The sequence below is a fragment of the Haliaeetus leucocephalus genome, unplaced genomic scaffold (assembly GCF_000737465.1).
Source record: "Haliaeetus leucocephalus isolate CR32 unplaced genomic scaffold, Haliaeetus_leucocephalus-4.0 Scaffold802, whole genome shotgun sequence".
NCBI classification, from domain to species: Eukaryota; Metazoa; Chordata; class Aves; order Accipitriformes; family Accipitridae; genus Haliaeetus; species Haliaeetus leucocephalus.
This window is the reverse complement of record NW_010973238.1, coordinates 645,869-661,962: the sequence shown is the minus strand read 5'-3', so window position 1 is coordinate 661,962 and position 16,094 is coordinate 645,869. Positions and strand designations below refer to the sequence as shown.

General features: G+C 39.4%; 1 protein-coding gene across 1 annotated transcript in view; it reads right to left on the bottom strand.

The window, feature by feature from the left end:
* Positions 1 to 15,198, bottom strand: part of PPM1F (protein phosphatase, Mg2+/Mn2+ dependent, 1F) — a 33,248-nt gene extending 18,050 nt beyond the window's left edge. The window contains exons 1-6 of the mRNA XM_010581748.1: positions 15,027 to 15,198; positions 10,391 to 10,590; positions 9,572 to 9,760; positions 8,262 to 8,405; positions 7,174 to 7,267; positions 5,351 to 6,021 (exon numbers count right to left, since the gene is read on the bottom strand). Coding sequence (XP_010580050.1) covers positions 5,648 to 6,021; positions 7,174 to 7,267; positions 8,262 to 8,405; positions 9,572 to 9,760; positions 10,391 to 10,590; positions 15,027 to 15,198 — 1,173 coding nt within the window. The 3' untranslated portion in view covers positions 5,351 to 5,647. The remainder of the gene's footprint in view (positions 1 to 5,350; positions 6,022 to 7,173; positions 7,268 to 8,261; positions 8,406 to 9,571; positions 9,761 to 10,390; positions 10,591 to 15,026) is intronic.
* Positions 15,199 to 16,094: the final 896 nt, after the last annotated feature.

The following is a 16,094-nucleotide window of genomic DNA, read 5'->3' as shown; positions in this document are numbered from 1 at the left end:
CTGTCAGTTCTAAAGGTTATGACTAGCTTGGCAGAAAACCCATTGCTTTCCAGCACAACTATTCAAATGCAGACCTACAATAAACGTGTTTAGAGAAAATACATAACTCAGCATAGATTAGGAAGTTTTGCACTCATTTGAAAGCTCATTTTTCTCCCCCTCCAACCCTTCCTGACTGACATTTTATCCATCAGGAGTTATTTGCTCCTCAAAAAGGGGAAATGGACCATTACTTCCTAGTAGGATTTTGTCTGACGGCACAGGCCCAATTGTTAAAGGGACAGTAATAGAACTAAGCAGGGAAATTTAATTCAGGCTTAACTAGAGCTAAATTATATATGAATCATCTGCAATCTGCTCTGTTGTGGCTAACATACCCCCACCTTCTCCCTAAAGCATTTGCTTGATACTTCAGTAATATAAGAATAGAAACAGACCATGTCTGGTGCTGTGCATTAAGTACCTGCATCCACAAGAATACGAGTGATTTAACCAACACAGTCTCACTTACACAAAGAGTGAGGCTGCAATCTTAATTTAGACTTTAAGCAGCTCAACTGCCTATGCCCTTTACAGATTGAGGGTATTTGCTGGTTACCTTTTGTTCAATGCCATTTAGAAATACCTATGTTCCTCAGCCACTTGTTTTGGAAGCACCTTTTTTGTTACTTTTTCAAGGATTGCCTGGGAGTGAAGTTTCAACCCCAAACAGCTGCTTTAAGCTATCAACTGAAAATGGGTTTTCCAGTGCAGACAGCCAACTTTCCTCCAGAATTCAGAAAGCAAGAGAAGCACTTTTCCCAACATCCAACAAAAAAATGGAAATTTTAGTGGCTTTTCATGACAGAAAGCTAATAGCACTGGAAATGCTTTTAAAAAGAGCAGTATCTCATCTGACTTTGCATTCAGATAAGTGTCTATTAAATGTTATTAAAGTCATCACTGTGATTAACACTATTCAACTGCCAACTCTGCTGTAACCACTCCATGCCCAATTACTCATCTTATGAGAGCTCACCAGCCGTATCGATTCATTAACACACTTCATGGCATTTACTCATGGCAGCAGTTGCACTGTGACCAGTAACTGCATATACTGAATGCTCCCTCTTAGCACTACCTTACACATACAGATGTTTAGAAAAACCCATTTAGTAGCATTAGCTTCCAAGACAGTGTTGAGAGGTCACAGTAAGTCACCTCAGATGCTTTTACTGCGATTCCTTCCTTGGCTGTTTGAAGACACAGTTACCACATCTGAGTTTTGCCTTTTTAATGGGTGTGTTTCTAACTCTTTCAAGCACTGGTATTTCACTCTAAAGAACTGACATTTGTAGCTCTATTTTCCAGCCCACTTCCTTTTTAAAATAGGCATTAATAATACTTAAATGCATTCCTGTCTCTCTCTTTCACTCCTCCATCACTCAGAGGGTGGATTTTACTTAATCTCCCTCTGTTCTAAAAATTTTCCTGCATTTGTGTCCTCTGTATTCTCAAAAAAAACCCCAAACCAACCCCCTAACAAATGTAATTTGTAAAACTGTAATCTTGTCTATGTCATACCCAGAAGACTTACTGTCTTAGGTATGTTTATTTGTAGGAGAGGGTGGGGTAGGGAAGGGAAGGGAAAGAAAGGTAGAAGTATGAATTACCCATAAGCAAAAGAGATGTTTGATACCCACTAAGCTAGTTTTCCATCAAGCACAATACAAGAATTTAAGCATGCTCGGTTTTAAAAATGCAAGCTCCTTTAAGGAGCAAGTTTTCTGATGCTGGGTGCTAAAATGCAGCAGCAGATATTTCACTTGGAGTCCAGTAAAATATGAAAATACTTTCATTTTTCATTGAACATTTGTCTTGAATCCTGCAGCCAACTTCTATAGCTTCAAAGATTTTGGCTAGACTCAAGAATTGGTTTTGTTGCAAGCCCATCAGAAAGACAACAAGGAAACAGGCAAATTAGTCAATTTGTCATTAGTCCATTTGACATTGCTGGACAAGTGCTAGTATATCATAGATGGTGCTGGGAAGGCCCAGAGAGGCAAGAGCATTCTCTCACCAAAATTACGCATTATTCTTAACCCTTCCCAAAAGAGGGAAGGAAAACAGGACAGAACAGCCAACACCTGAAATCCAAGAAGTTTTAAGAGGAAAGACAAGAAAAGCTAATGTAGCAGATTAGTACTATAAATTCACAACATAGCACCAGTCCATATTTTGGACTATTTAGTTCAACTTCATACCTTCTGCTAGAGCTCTTTCCCCTCTCTCCTCACCACCCATACTAGTGACACTTCTTGTAACAGTATTACACATTATAGCTGGTGGCTTCTGAAAGTGATATCAAAGTCACAAGCGAAACAAAAATTGGAGGTTGCCTTGCTATCCCAAGGATAAGACCATCCTGATGACCATTTTCAATAGAATTTTAAAAGTGCACTTCCAAAATCCATACTTGCATCCTGTGTCATACTTTCATTACTGATTTAACATCAAATTTAATGTTGTTTTTTCAGTTTAAAAAAGAAAAAAAAAAGAAGTTTCCATAGGTTTTGATCAGGCTGTCAAGAATAGATAAGACATCTCCAAAACCAATTTTCCCCCCAAATAGAATTTGGAATTTTACTGTAGATGACACCCTAAGACTTATTTATTCCACTGATAGGATACAAACTGCCATTTTTGACCCAGTTACAACTCCTATAGATGGGACCAGACTTTTTAAAGCTAGTAAGAAAGAAGTCTCTAAAAAGTAAGAGAAATATGTTTTATCCCTGCTAAAATCTGTATGAGTTCCCAAAGACTATTCCTACCCACTTCCATCTCAAAGAAATGAGGCACTAGGTCATTCAGAATGACATTTATATATGGGAACAGCTTCTCAGAATGCAGAATTTCTTCCCTAGAGCATAGCCTGAGAATTAAATTTTTGATTACCACAGACAGCTTTCTAAAGGCCCATTTCACTTAGCTCCCTTAAAAACAAAACAAAACAAAACAAACCACCAAACTATCAAGTTTGAAACAAAAAAGGATATTCTCACAGAGCTGGAAGTATCGATTGAAAGACTTAAGACTTTATTTCCTCTGTAACACAAATCTGCGCCAAAAAGGTTGAAATAGAAGGATTATTACAAAGAATTTGGCTTGTTCAATTCCCTCCATGTTTCAGGAAATTTGGCAAATTTCAGAAACTGAACCGTACTGTGAATTTACCAACATTTCACACCTCCCTTCATGAATACAATAGCTTCCCCCTCTCCTGATAAACCTCAGATAGCAGTGAAATAAAACAATTCTGTATGATTCTTACTATATTATTAATGAGAACTATTTCCAAGACACCAAGAGGCACTAGTGGTCATCAGAATTTAGCATGACACTGAATATCTGGGTTAGAAATCAAAGAGATAGGAGATAGTAAATCCAAAGGGATTACTACGCAAGCCTTAACTGAAGTAGGCTCACTACAAAAATTAACACCTACCCTACCAGGTTGCCATCACAGAAAGCCTTCCCCACATATTTTAGGACAGCAAAATGTAGGAGGGAAAAGAGTTTGCAACCTTCTCAGAGGAAAAGCTCCTGTTGTTGCACAGCAAAACAAGGAAGTCACTGTCCGAGTTGCTATGTAATGAGATGGTAGCTCACTGAGGAGTTTCTATGTTAAACTGTACAATCATCCATAGTAATCCAGCAAAAAACTCAAGTTGTGTGGGTAACTGCATTGCCCCACACTAGCTAACGATTCAGAGACACTATGGACATAAACAGTGCTGCTCTGTTCTTCCTTTTAGCCATCTCAACTCTTCTACCTAAACTTCCTCCTTAAGCAACATTAAAGTTCAACACATTTTAATCAACAGGACTGACATATTGCAATGCCATGTGCTTCTAAATTAGGCATACAATCTTGCTGCCAGATGTAAAGCACTTCTTGTTTAGATACAGAAATTACTAACACATTTACCATTGAGCCTTCAGATCTTGTTGAGTCCTGCTAGCCAGGCTAGCAAGGCAAGACAAAACACAACCAGAGGCTCTAGCATGTAATGGATATAACAGTTGCACAAAAACATACACATTCGTTAAGGTTCATTCATCCTCACCTTAGCTTCACATCCCCTTAGAAAGTTATTTAGACACAAAAAGTTCATGAAGTATGGCCAAATTAACCATCTATTAATCAAAACCTGTTACTAAACTGTTTCTAGTTTGTGTTATTAAATTTTCTTGTGAAGGTCAGAAGCGTATTTGTTTTTCAATGAAAGTCATGATGACTCAGATTGTTACTTTATGATTAACTACCTAAAGCTTTTTGCATGGGGCAGAGGTAAGTCACAGTAAGTATTGTGAAGCTTTTACTACAAGCCACAAGATTTGGCAACAATGAAAGACATGTTTTCTTGAAACCTAGTTCCCACTAAAATAATTCACAAAAATGAAACATTTAAGTGCATTAAACATTAATATTAATGAAATAAAAAAGTCACATTTTAAAAACACTATAAACTGGCTCACCAGAATATGATAGGAAGCAAGCAATCCTTGGGTGAAATATTTAAGGCACTTGAGGGTAGTCAGTTTTTAAAACCAGGTAATAAAGACACAGCCACTTTAAAATTCTAATTTAAATAAAAACCACAACAAAATAAAGTAACACTGCAAAAAATTCCTCCAACTGTAAAGTTCAGTAAATAAACAAAAAAACCCACTTAGAATAAAAATACAATTCTTATTTGTTATAGTACACAAAAAAGAGGCAGAAACAGAGCATATTTAACTGCTAGAGCGTACATACTGTAAAGATGTCTCTCAAATACAACAACAAGGGTCCTTTCTTTTCAGGTTGCCAAATAACCAATAAAGCGTGTTTGTTAGGGAGAAATAATCCAGTGCAGTTAAATATTGGATTCCAGTTTGTAAACCAGAGCATTCCACAAAGCAGCTGATTTTGTATCATTTTGCCTGGGATATTTCTAGTTAGCTTTCTTGCTCTTTTTCTGGAGCATTCAGCTTCATTTTCTCCTTTCCATACACACAAAATTAACGGTCTCTGAATAAAGAGCCCACATCATTCTTGTAATATCATCTTTGGTACAAAACAAAAGCAACTTACAGAGCATAATGGTGTCACCCAGTCTCTCGCACACCAAGCCTGTTCCTACAGACCACATGCAGTAACAAGCTTTTCTGTGATGGTGACAGCTTCTCTCCTCCCAATCTCCAAAGTAACATCACAATTAAATATAACATACAGCATTCTTTTTAAGCGCTAATTTAAATTTTCACTCAGAATTCACAAATGGGTATTCTCACCCATTAGCTTATACATATTATGTTTTCTTACCACTTCCAGGGCAGAGGGGTATGACCAGCAGCCCTGGGACACACTTTAGAAGTCTGCTCCCAGAGACAAAATAGCTGTACAATCTCCACGTCTGCTCAGTGTTTTTTTTTGAAAGGAGGGGGAAGGAAGGAAAAGACAAATGGGAACTCAGTAAAAGGAGTCTTGCCTTTCTGTTAAATGTTTGTCCATTTGTCATTTTTCTCCTGACATGTTTCACCTATTGCATTAGAGGCTTCTTCAGTGGAAAGCAGTTCCTTATGTGAACTTATTTGAATGTTCTGGATTAAGCAGATTTTGTCACTGTGTGGCTGCTGCCTCACAACTGAGGAAATTAAAGGGTGAGCTCCGAGCATCATCACCAGCCCCAAGGCTCTTAGGGTCTCTGAGACAGTCTGCCAAGATGTCCTGAGGATCCCTCAAGAACACCACTAGAACAGTGATGTTATCACTGGATCCATTCTCCTTTGCAGCAGCCACCAGTCTTTCGGCTGCTTTGAGACCCACTCCTTTGGTTTGCATTAAATGATCTAGGACCAAGTCTACAACCTCATATGGCTTGATAGCGTCAAAGAATCCATCGCAGGCTAGGAGCAAGTAATCTTCAGAACCAGTCAGCTCAAATGAATTTCCATCTGCATCACCAGAGATGTAGGGTTTCTGACATATGTCACCTAAGACAAACAATCAAAACAAAGGCTTTATTACTTCAAATGTAAACAGCTACTTCTTCACCCATCAATTACTTTTACCATCCTCAAGGACAGCCAGATCATATTCCAGAGGTACCTGATGCAGGACAAGAGTAGTGAAAAGCTATGGAATAAGCATGGAAGGCCTTTGTTTCTCTAAGAACGCTTGGAACCTACGTAAATCCAGTTGGCTTCTAAGGGGCTACTCTAATTCATGCTTTCCTAATTTTGCAGGGAAACTAAGGAAATTCTTTCAAAGTTTTTTCTCTCTGAAATATATTTGTGCAAGGAGATAGTCAGGCCTTCATTTTGCAGGTATTTCTCTTGTACAGCCTTCAGAATGCTATGAAAATAAGATTTTTCTTAGCTGTCCAGATATACAGCACAATGCCACAAGAATCTGCTCATTGTGTTTAGTTCATCAGTTTCATATGGACATACTTATTAAACATGGGTTGCTATTGATCCAAATAGTATTATACAAATCTATACTAATTTGCTTCCACTCATACATTACAGTTATCTACTGTACTTGCCCAGGGTCTTTTCTCTTTTTGCCTTAATTGGTGAGTAGCAAAGTAAGCTCATTTAATAAGATTCTGGAATATTACAATTAAAATCCCCTAAATTGCTGGATATGTGTGATTTGAAGGAGGATGCAGCGATCTGACTTAAGAACTGCAGTCAGGAGAAAGATATATTAATATTGAAGTGGACAAAAAAACCCACAAAGCAGACATTCACACATATAAAGAAGGCTAGATGAACATTTATTACTTCCTCCACTTTTAAAAAGTAAATACTTTATGTTTTTTAAGCTACTATAGAACACCATGGTATCAAAGACACTTACAAGAAGCAAAAGACTTCGAAGTATAAAAGAATTAGGACTGTCATTGCTAGTATGTAAAATAAAACAATATTCTATGCGTATGGTAAAACCAGTAAGATTATATAGCTGCAAGCTATGTAAGTTATACAGCTGTAAGCTAGCCTTATGGCAAAGACAGTAAGAGTGGTTTGCTATTTGGTTGATGCTAAGCAAAACGTCATTTACAGCAAACATACAGTCTCAGGTGGTGTGTTTTAATCAAATTTCATCTGAACAATACTAATTCTAATGGCTTATCTTACCAATTGCTCTGGAAACAGCCAAGGTACCATTAACCCGCCAGCAGTCCATATAGGTTACACAACCACCCAGAGTCTCAATACGCGCTCTTTCATCCTGAAAAACAGTAGAATACAATTTTTATGCTGAAAACCTACCCATGGCTTACTGACCTTGTTGTTATCCAATTGAAGAGGAAAAAAAAGACAAACCCCAAAACCAAGAGCTGCTTCAGCTTCTGTATTTATACTATGAACATAGCAAACACACATATCAGAATCTAGCTCGGAAACACGCACTTAAGATTACTGGAAACAACCCTCCTACTTCCCAACCATACCATGGCTTGTCCACAAAAAAAGCAGAATTCTTAAGTTTTTCATATCTGCATGTTTTTTCCCATACGGATGAGTATCCTTTTGTGCCACTTCTTCCCATCCCATACAGCAATTGGGTAAATATATAAATATTTGGAATAAAATACAAGATAACTAGACTATTTAACAATAGTATTCACATTGACAATCCTTTAACTACTCAGTTATTACAAATATTCATGCTATGAAGGCAAAGGGTCGTGCAATGCTATCTAAACTTGCAAGATCCCCATCAAATTTCATGTAATAAAATACCTGGCTATTTAAAATATATAGAAAATGCAATACACTTTAAGCCAGTTAGGCTAGTAGATTATCATTAGCTTTTGAATGACAGTATAGCATTATGAAACACTTGCATTCTACTAACATTTTAAATAGTTGTTAATCTCAAATTAATAAGTTAATTTGTAACAGGCAGTTTTTAATTCACACACACAAAAAAATTCTGTGAAAGTCTTTAATTACTACAAATTTTGAAAAGACAGTCTGAGTGGGAACTGAAGTCAGGACTACCAGTACCATCAGTACTTTCAAGGGGGCATAGTTGTAGGGATCACCTTTTCAAAACACAGGCATGGATGGAAAAAAAGAAATTGTCAATTCTCTGAATCCTATCGTACAATATATGTAATTATGTAAAGCACCAAACACTTAAGAAGGCTTGATTCCAAAGGTTTCAAGAGAGATTCTGACAATACACATACGAGAGAAAAAAAACAAGTCAGACTTACTTCTCTTTCTGGTTTGTGAGGTTCCATTAATGTCACAGCTTTTCCTTGCTGCACAAGCATTACCTGCGAGTCCCCTAGCCATGCTATGTGTAGCTTGTTCCCTACAATCAATGCAGATACACCTGTTGTACCACTCCTCAGCTTCTACAGAAGAAAACAGGTATGTTAGGTGAATATTCAACAACCCCTACTAGGCTACATGGCAATATCGTAAACCTAGGTTTAATCACAGTTAAATGCAGCAGAGTAGACCTGCCAATCATAATTCAGGCACCTGAAAAAAGGTACGAGATATTGGACAGACTTGAAATAAACTGTTTACATATTCTAACATGCAGATGGCCAATACTGCCTCTGTTATGTTCTTCCTTTTCTGCTATTTATTCCAAAACTGATCTAGGAGACTAAGATCTCTATTGTTCAAAACACAGAGACACATAGAAAAGAAAGAGGATCTGAATTTCAGTAGCATGAACATTTCACAAACAAACACAGGTCTCCCCAATCCCTTTCACACTCTCCACTCTACCACTGGCAACTACAGACACCTTGCTCCGCATACAACCTCTTATCCTTGGGTATTTAAATGAGGATGCCAACAAAGGAAGGAACCTGACTGTCCTAGATTCCCTGTAAAGATTAGTGAGAGTCAGACCTCACAAAGATGCTGGTCCCTCTTTTGTATCTCATTGACAGAAATGAAGATATTAACCATGAACACTTCCATATTCAGTAACTGCTATAATAAAAGAGTTCTCATTAAACTGTAAAATAAACCACCCTCCCATTATGTAGATTTGAAGAAAGAATGTTCATCATACCAACTTGAAACAAAGCTGATCAATAAGCTTAATGAAGAGTCTGATTTAAATCACAGAATGTATTTTTCATCTTACAACCACCTGTGATATTAATGGCGGGACAAGAAAGAGGAAGATAGTGACCATATTATCAGGAATAGAGAAATCTCTTTTCCAGGTAAGAGGTAGGACAACAGAACATCTAGGGGCTGCCTAATTTAGGCAAAGAGGCAGCAGAGTGTTCTCTCAAATAATTGGTATGTCAGGACCATTTAAACCACTTAACACTTCTTTTCAATCACTCATCTTGAACTTGCAAGCACTACCATTTTGTTTTTCCTCAAAAAAAGAAATAATTTGATCAAAGAAAACCTTTACATGTAGCATAATTTCATAAAGAAGTCGGTGATTTAAAGAAACTGTACTGCCAGAATTTTCTGGATAATACCATGTTGTCCAACAGTTCTCAGTGTTATTTAAATACAGTGGAATTAATCTCTACCCACTCACCTCTCTTTTGGCTTTGAAAAGAAACATTTCATCTGTCTTCTGGAAAGAGCATTTCAAGGCCTCAGCTGGATTCTTAACAATCTCTTCGTGTAGCCCAACATTTACATGTAAATGGGTTGCTGAATAATTGGCAGCATCCACTCCACCATGGCCATCAAATACAGCAAAGTAAGCGCGATCAGTGTCATCCTTTTGCGGGGAGGGAGAGAGAGAAAGACATATTCATGTTCAAAACCAAAATAGCTCATAGACTGGTACCAGCAAGCAAAGATCCGTTATTCTGGGCTTTCTTCCATACAACGTTGCATAGGTAAGGGCAATTTAAGTCAGTTTACCCATGTGTAAAATGGATAAAATGGGTACTTTGCAGGGGAATTACTTTTCTTTGTTTGCTGTTAGTCATTTAATATCCTTGAAAAAAGTCTGGAATTGAAACAGCAGACAGCTGGTTATGTAGTCCCACTGCAGCTTCAGTAACTGGCACTTGTACAACTGCTGTTCTCCCCCCTTCTTTTCTTAATATATCAGTTACCTCAGTCACAAGAGCATTATAACTCCAGCAACATAACACTGGGTGAACTTCCCATCTCCCTATATTGCTTATGACATGAAACCCAAGGTCACGAGATCCTTCTTTATCAGGGCCGTAGTTAGCCCCTAGCAATCTGAGTGGTAAGTCCTTGCTCCAGCACAGACATGATAAATAACTTGTGGCAACAAATTCTTACCATTTCACAGATCATCCATCACTACGTCATTGTGTTTACAGGAAGGTTGAAAAGCTAACAAACTGGCCTCCCCGATTTTGTCCAGACTTACTGATAAACCAAACAGCTGATTGAACTCTGGGAGCAGAACGTGGCGGTCCTCCATTTTCCGTCGAGTGTTACGGATGGCATGGATGGAAACAAGCAGGAACCGCTTCAGTGGTCTCAGTGGTGGCAACTGCTTCTGCCACTCAAAGCAAACATCCCGAAGCTTGTTAAAGAAGCAGCGTTGCAATGACTCTCCATCCAGCACTGACAGGACAAAGACAAAACAGTAAGTTGTGTGCCCCATTTTCCTACATTACCCCATCTTTTGGTCTGTCTTTCCCTCAAGTTTCTTTCCTTAGAGCTACATACACACGTTCAGCACTCTGCCTTTACAGGCTCTGCAAGAATTAAAATAGGCTCCTGAGAATAATGTGGAGAGAAAGTTGCAATGGAAAACAGCATAATATTAAGGATAAGAGCAGCTTCTTTACTTATAAGCTTACTAGTTCTCTTTCAAAACAGATGCTTATCAAGTAGGTGATTATATTGCAAAAATCATAACAAAGACGCCCAAATCAGTCTGGCATATTAGACATAAACGTAATTACTATGTAAGTAAAATGCACAAGTTAATAGTGCTGGGAGTGCACCCCTCCCCTCACCAAAAAAAGGAAATAATCAAGTGGGCAGAAAAGCCTTCAAGATAAGAGATTGCTGTTGTCTTGGACACAAGGGTTGAAAAAGCGTTAGCCTGGCTTTGGGTCAGGTTATGTCCTACTGAACCACTTCCACTGAAACAAGGAAGTCTGAGAATGTTTTGCTGAGGTCAATAGCTCAACTCATAGCTGAGCTAAACAGATTAGAGTTTTAAGCTGTTGTCTTTATCTTTTTAAATACACATGGTTGTAGGAGCTAGAGGGACAGAAGAACACTTCCGCCACTTTCCTGCTTTGTCATTACAGAGCAGAACTGTAAACACCCATTGAGCATAGTGTGAAAAGCTCCAGCCAGACACTCAAATCCTTTTCTGGATAGGTCCCAAAGATCAATTAATCCAAACTTATTGTTCATCAGACTGAATGGTTTGGTGTTTGGCATTGTGTCTAGCTTTGCAACGCGTCTCTCTCAGAATAGGTAATAATTTAAAGTTTTGTTGTTTAAGAACCCTGCCTCAATGCTAAATCAACTAACTTCAAAAAGCATTGAAAAGATCATCTACAGAGCAAAAATAATTTGCTGGTCACTAATGTGTTTCCTAAAGGACTGCAGTGCATGAACTATCTTTCCTATTTTATCCTGACTCCTGCTAACACTGCTAGCATTAAAGGTTCCTCAGAATTCCTTTTCATAACTCCCGGTTCTCAAGCATTTCTTTTTCTCAGCAACACTGGATGGCCAGCTTCAGATGCATCTCTGGGCCTGGAGAATTGAGAGCTTAAATTTAAACACAGATCTTTGATTAGCAGTCACTACATATTAACTGAAACTACTTTTGGTTTGCTTAATATGCAGGTGTGAATAGGCAAGATATTAAAACCTTTAAATATTAAGTCATCCCATATACAAATATAATTAAATAGGACAGCATCTTAGACAGTCTTGTCTACAGCTATTAGTTTACATATTTGTAAATGTCTTGACTAATACTGACCAGAAGACTTGGACACACACTGCTGTTTAAATATTAAGCTTGTGAAATCTGACATAGAATTTAGAACCTTAACAGCAGAAATTCTTCTGCAGTATACCACATCAAACAGTGGTACTCATATAGGCACACGTACATAACTTGCTTTTATATAATTACTTCTCTTTCAATCCAAAAATGCTTTTTTTGCCAGAGAGTTATAATTGCAATGCAGGAAGAGAGTCCACACTGTGCTGTAGCACAAGGAACATCTTCCTTCCTAGTTGTACAGTTAAAGTGATGCAATAGCAATTACAAGATAGGGAAAACAAATACAGTCCAAACATGCAGAGAAACTAATGCATTTAAAGTAGATACTCCTGGCTGAGATTAGGCAATACAAGTAATAGTAAGCAGATTTCCATAAGGTTTGATAGGGGAATGGTAAATAGCGATTTGATCTAAAAGACAATGGTGACAGAAGAATGAACAAAGATAAAATAGACAGGAATATATAACACAGAGATTAAAGATGGTTTCAACCATGAGAACAGGCATGGTTCTGGGGCATTTGTTAACAAGGAGTACCGAGAGAGAAACTGAACTAGTTGAAGATGGAACTCATCCAAGGATTTTGTGACTTTGCCTGTGCCATCTTAAAAGTAGACTCCAATCCTGTATCTTTATGGCCTTTAGAGTAAAACAGCGGCATGAATTATTGTACAGGTGTCACCGGTATAATGTAACCATACAGGATTCCAGAGACATTAGATGCTTGTGACCAAGAAAATGTCCCTGTCCTATCAAGCTCTTCATTACTCACTGTTTCTAAATATTATAATTTCTCAGCCATTCAGATGAGGTTCACTAACTGAAGGTCCGTGGGCCCAAGATTTTCATAAGACCTAGAACCAGGAATTACAATTCTAGGCTCACAAACACACAGCAGTTCACATCCTGTATAACTGCTACAGTTCACCTCGAAGATAATTACATGGGAGTCAATGAAGAGTCCCCAGCAGAGTGGCTTCAAGATGCTCGGATGACCAGTTTCCAACTGCTTTGTGAAATATTTGTGCTGAAAACCTATGTAATTATCATACTTGGGTTACAATATGCTGTTCCTCATTCTCCTGCAAAGGTTGAGCGATAGCAAATATACACTCCTGGAGCACAAAATCACAACACTGTAAGTAAGATACAATTCTCTCTGATGTAAGGGAGACAATAATGGAGATGCTTTTATATCACTTTTGACAACGGGAGATCTTACCACATGCCTGACAGTCATTGCTGCAAACATAATAGGGAGTTTCTAGTAATGGCAGATCAGTACCTTGATCTCCTTCAGCTTCCCCTGCACAAAGCCATGCTCTAGCACTGCTGCCTGTACTTCTTTATCTTATAATTGCAGTGATCTAGTCACACAAAGCTCCTATTTGCCAGCTCCTCGTCTCAGGCGGAGTCCTGCTCCAGGTTAGGTTAGCTGCAGTGAAGTCCGTGTGACCGCTCACAGACCAACAGACACAACAGAACACGGAGTGCAGAAACAGGGCGCTCTGGGGAGACTGCACTGGAAGAAGCACCCGCGAGAACCTCCGCGGGCCTGCGGGACGTCCCTCGCAAGCTGGTTCTATGCGGAGGTGCTGGGAGCCCCAGCCCCAGCCGCAGCTCCGCCGGGGGGCTGCAGAGGGCGCGATCCGTCGCCCCGGCCCCGCCCCGGAGGCGGGTGTGCCGGTGTCCCGCACGCCGCCGCTCACGTTCCCCCTGGAGGCAGAATCATTCCTCCCTGCGCCGGGGGAGAAGGGCCAGGGCACGGTGTTTAGACCCCAGCCAAGCTGATACAAAGCCGACTCTTGCCATGCAAAGTGCTGGAAACTTGCTAAATCTCTCCAGCCATGTGAAGGCTACAAACATTAAGGCAAGGGATGAAATATTCAGGGTGCAGCGAGACTTAATTAAATGTGTTCCCCCTCCTGCCGTTTCAGACTTGTAGGCGAATACTGAAATAGGCTTGTGGGAAGAGTCATATCCTGGCCATTACCAGAGCCCTATTTGGAGACGCGTCCTCTGGGGCACGCTGAACCGCCTTTCAAGTCATCCCAGGGAAATGGCAGGGTGAGTATTTCCCCTTACAGGATAGACTAGTTTGCCTAAGACATCTCTCCTCCGTTTTTATCTTCGACTCTGCCTGCATCCTGCTCCACTTAAATTCTTGGCACTGGGACTGAAGGTTTGGTGAAGTCTAATGTTAAACACTTCAGCATGTAAATGCAATAGGACCATCTGTTACACAAGGCACAAACCCAGTACTCAGTCACCAAGGTCTGTTCTCTCTCCAATTCACTCAGGAGAAAATGCAGGCATCAGACAGAAGACACACACATCAGGTTCTTCATCCCTCAGCATCCCATCTTTATAGCGGAGGGTGGGAAGCAAAGAAATAATCGATAGAGACTATTGAGAAACTTGCCAAGAGGAAGATCTAGAGTTTCAAGATGTTCAGGTAGTGGAGGGGCCACAGGTCTCAAAATCTGGTTCCCAAGAACTGACAAAAGCAAGATGGATTATATGGATGAATTTAAGGTGTCAGTGTGGCTGCATAATAGCAACTGTGATGATGTCAATGACAAAACATAGGAGTAATTAGCTAAGGTCAGTCTACCAAAGAGAAAAGGGCACTTCAAAAATGTAAGAGGTTATCAACTTAAGATAGGAACTGAACCAGTTCAATTTAAGTGAAATTATCCAGTGAGGAAAAGTTCTTAACTAGTTCAGTTCAGCAAGCACAGTGGATACAGTCACTAATTCTTTTTGGGAAGAGAAACTCTCTTCCCTTTCCAGAAAGCCAACCCACACGATCAGTCCAGGGCTCCAGACACGTTTGCATCTTGCCCACAAAACTAGCATAGCTACCTTTCATCCCACAGATACCCAGCAGGAGCAAATAAAGTTCTGTTCACTGCTGCTTGCCAGACAGCCTAACCAAATATTCTGGGAAACATTTCAAAACACTGAAGTCTTCCAACAGACAGCCTCTGGGAAAACCACAGAAGAAAAAAAGTATACTTACAGGTGAACCTTTCCTCATCTCCTTCTCCCTCTGTTTCCACACTTTGCTGCTTAAATTCAGTCAAATCTGTTTGGAGGACTTCATCAACTGCAGCATGGATCAACGATGCTGCAAGAAGTGGTGAAACACCTCTGCTGGTAAGAAAAGGAAGGGAAAGCAAAATAGACTGCATTAGTTTAAATTGAGCTACAACCTCACTGTTTATGGCTGGTGACCTCAGAATTAGAAAGCATTACACACAATCAATAATTCCAATTTCATTAGTGAACTAGTAGAGGAAACCGTATGTTCAATATTTATTCATACAAATCTTTAGTAAGATCTTCAGTTGGACAACTGCTTTCTCGAGAATGCAAGGAGGAAGAAGCATATGAATCATGTTTTCAAACTGTTGCCTCACACTCCAGTCGCAGATGGTACCTCCTTTTCTCGAGCTCTCAGATGGGAACTGCTACCTTCAGTTCTAGCCTCTGAACACAAACATTTTGTTTCTACTCACTACACAACATTTCTTGCTCACAGTCAACTGTCTCTCCACAGACAGTATCAGAATCTCTGCATTGTGGTACATGCGAATCTCCAAAAAGGTTACTGAGACTCCAGTTCCCTTCCCTCCTCAAAGAAAGTCATGCTCAGTACTAACCTACAGACCTTTAACACTCAGTTTCTCCTGAATGGAAGTTCCCCAAAGAAATCACCCAGGAAGAAGGTGCAGAGTTGGCACTGGGGACTGGGATAAGAAAAGACTCCAAGACTTGCGATTCAGCTGAAGCTTTTAGGTAAGCATCCAGAAGACAATAATGCTACACAATCTACACACCCTCTCCTTTTCACTCAACCCTTTATGGAAGCTGCATTCTTGATAGGAAGCACACACTTGCTATAATGCTTTTGAATCTGTAAACAAATAAGCCCCATCCAACTTTAAAATGGGGCTACTAGAAAATAACTCTTTTATATTCACTATATTCCCATGGCAGGCACTAATAATTACAGTACATAACACACATTCCTGACATTTTCTATGAGCACAATGAAGAATAAGCGTGGACGTCCATAAAAAGCATT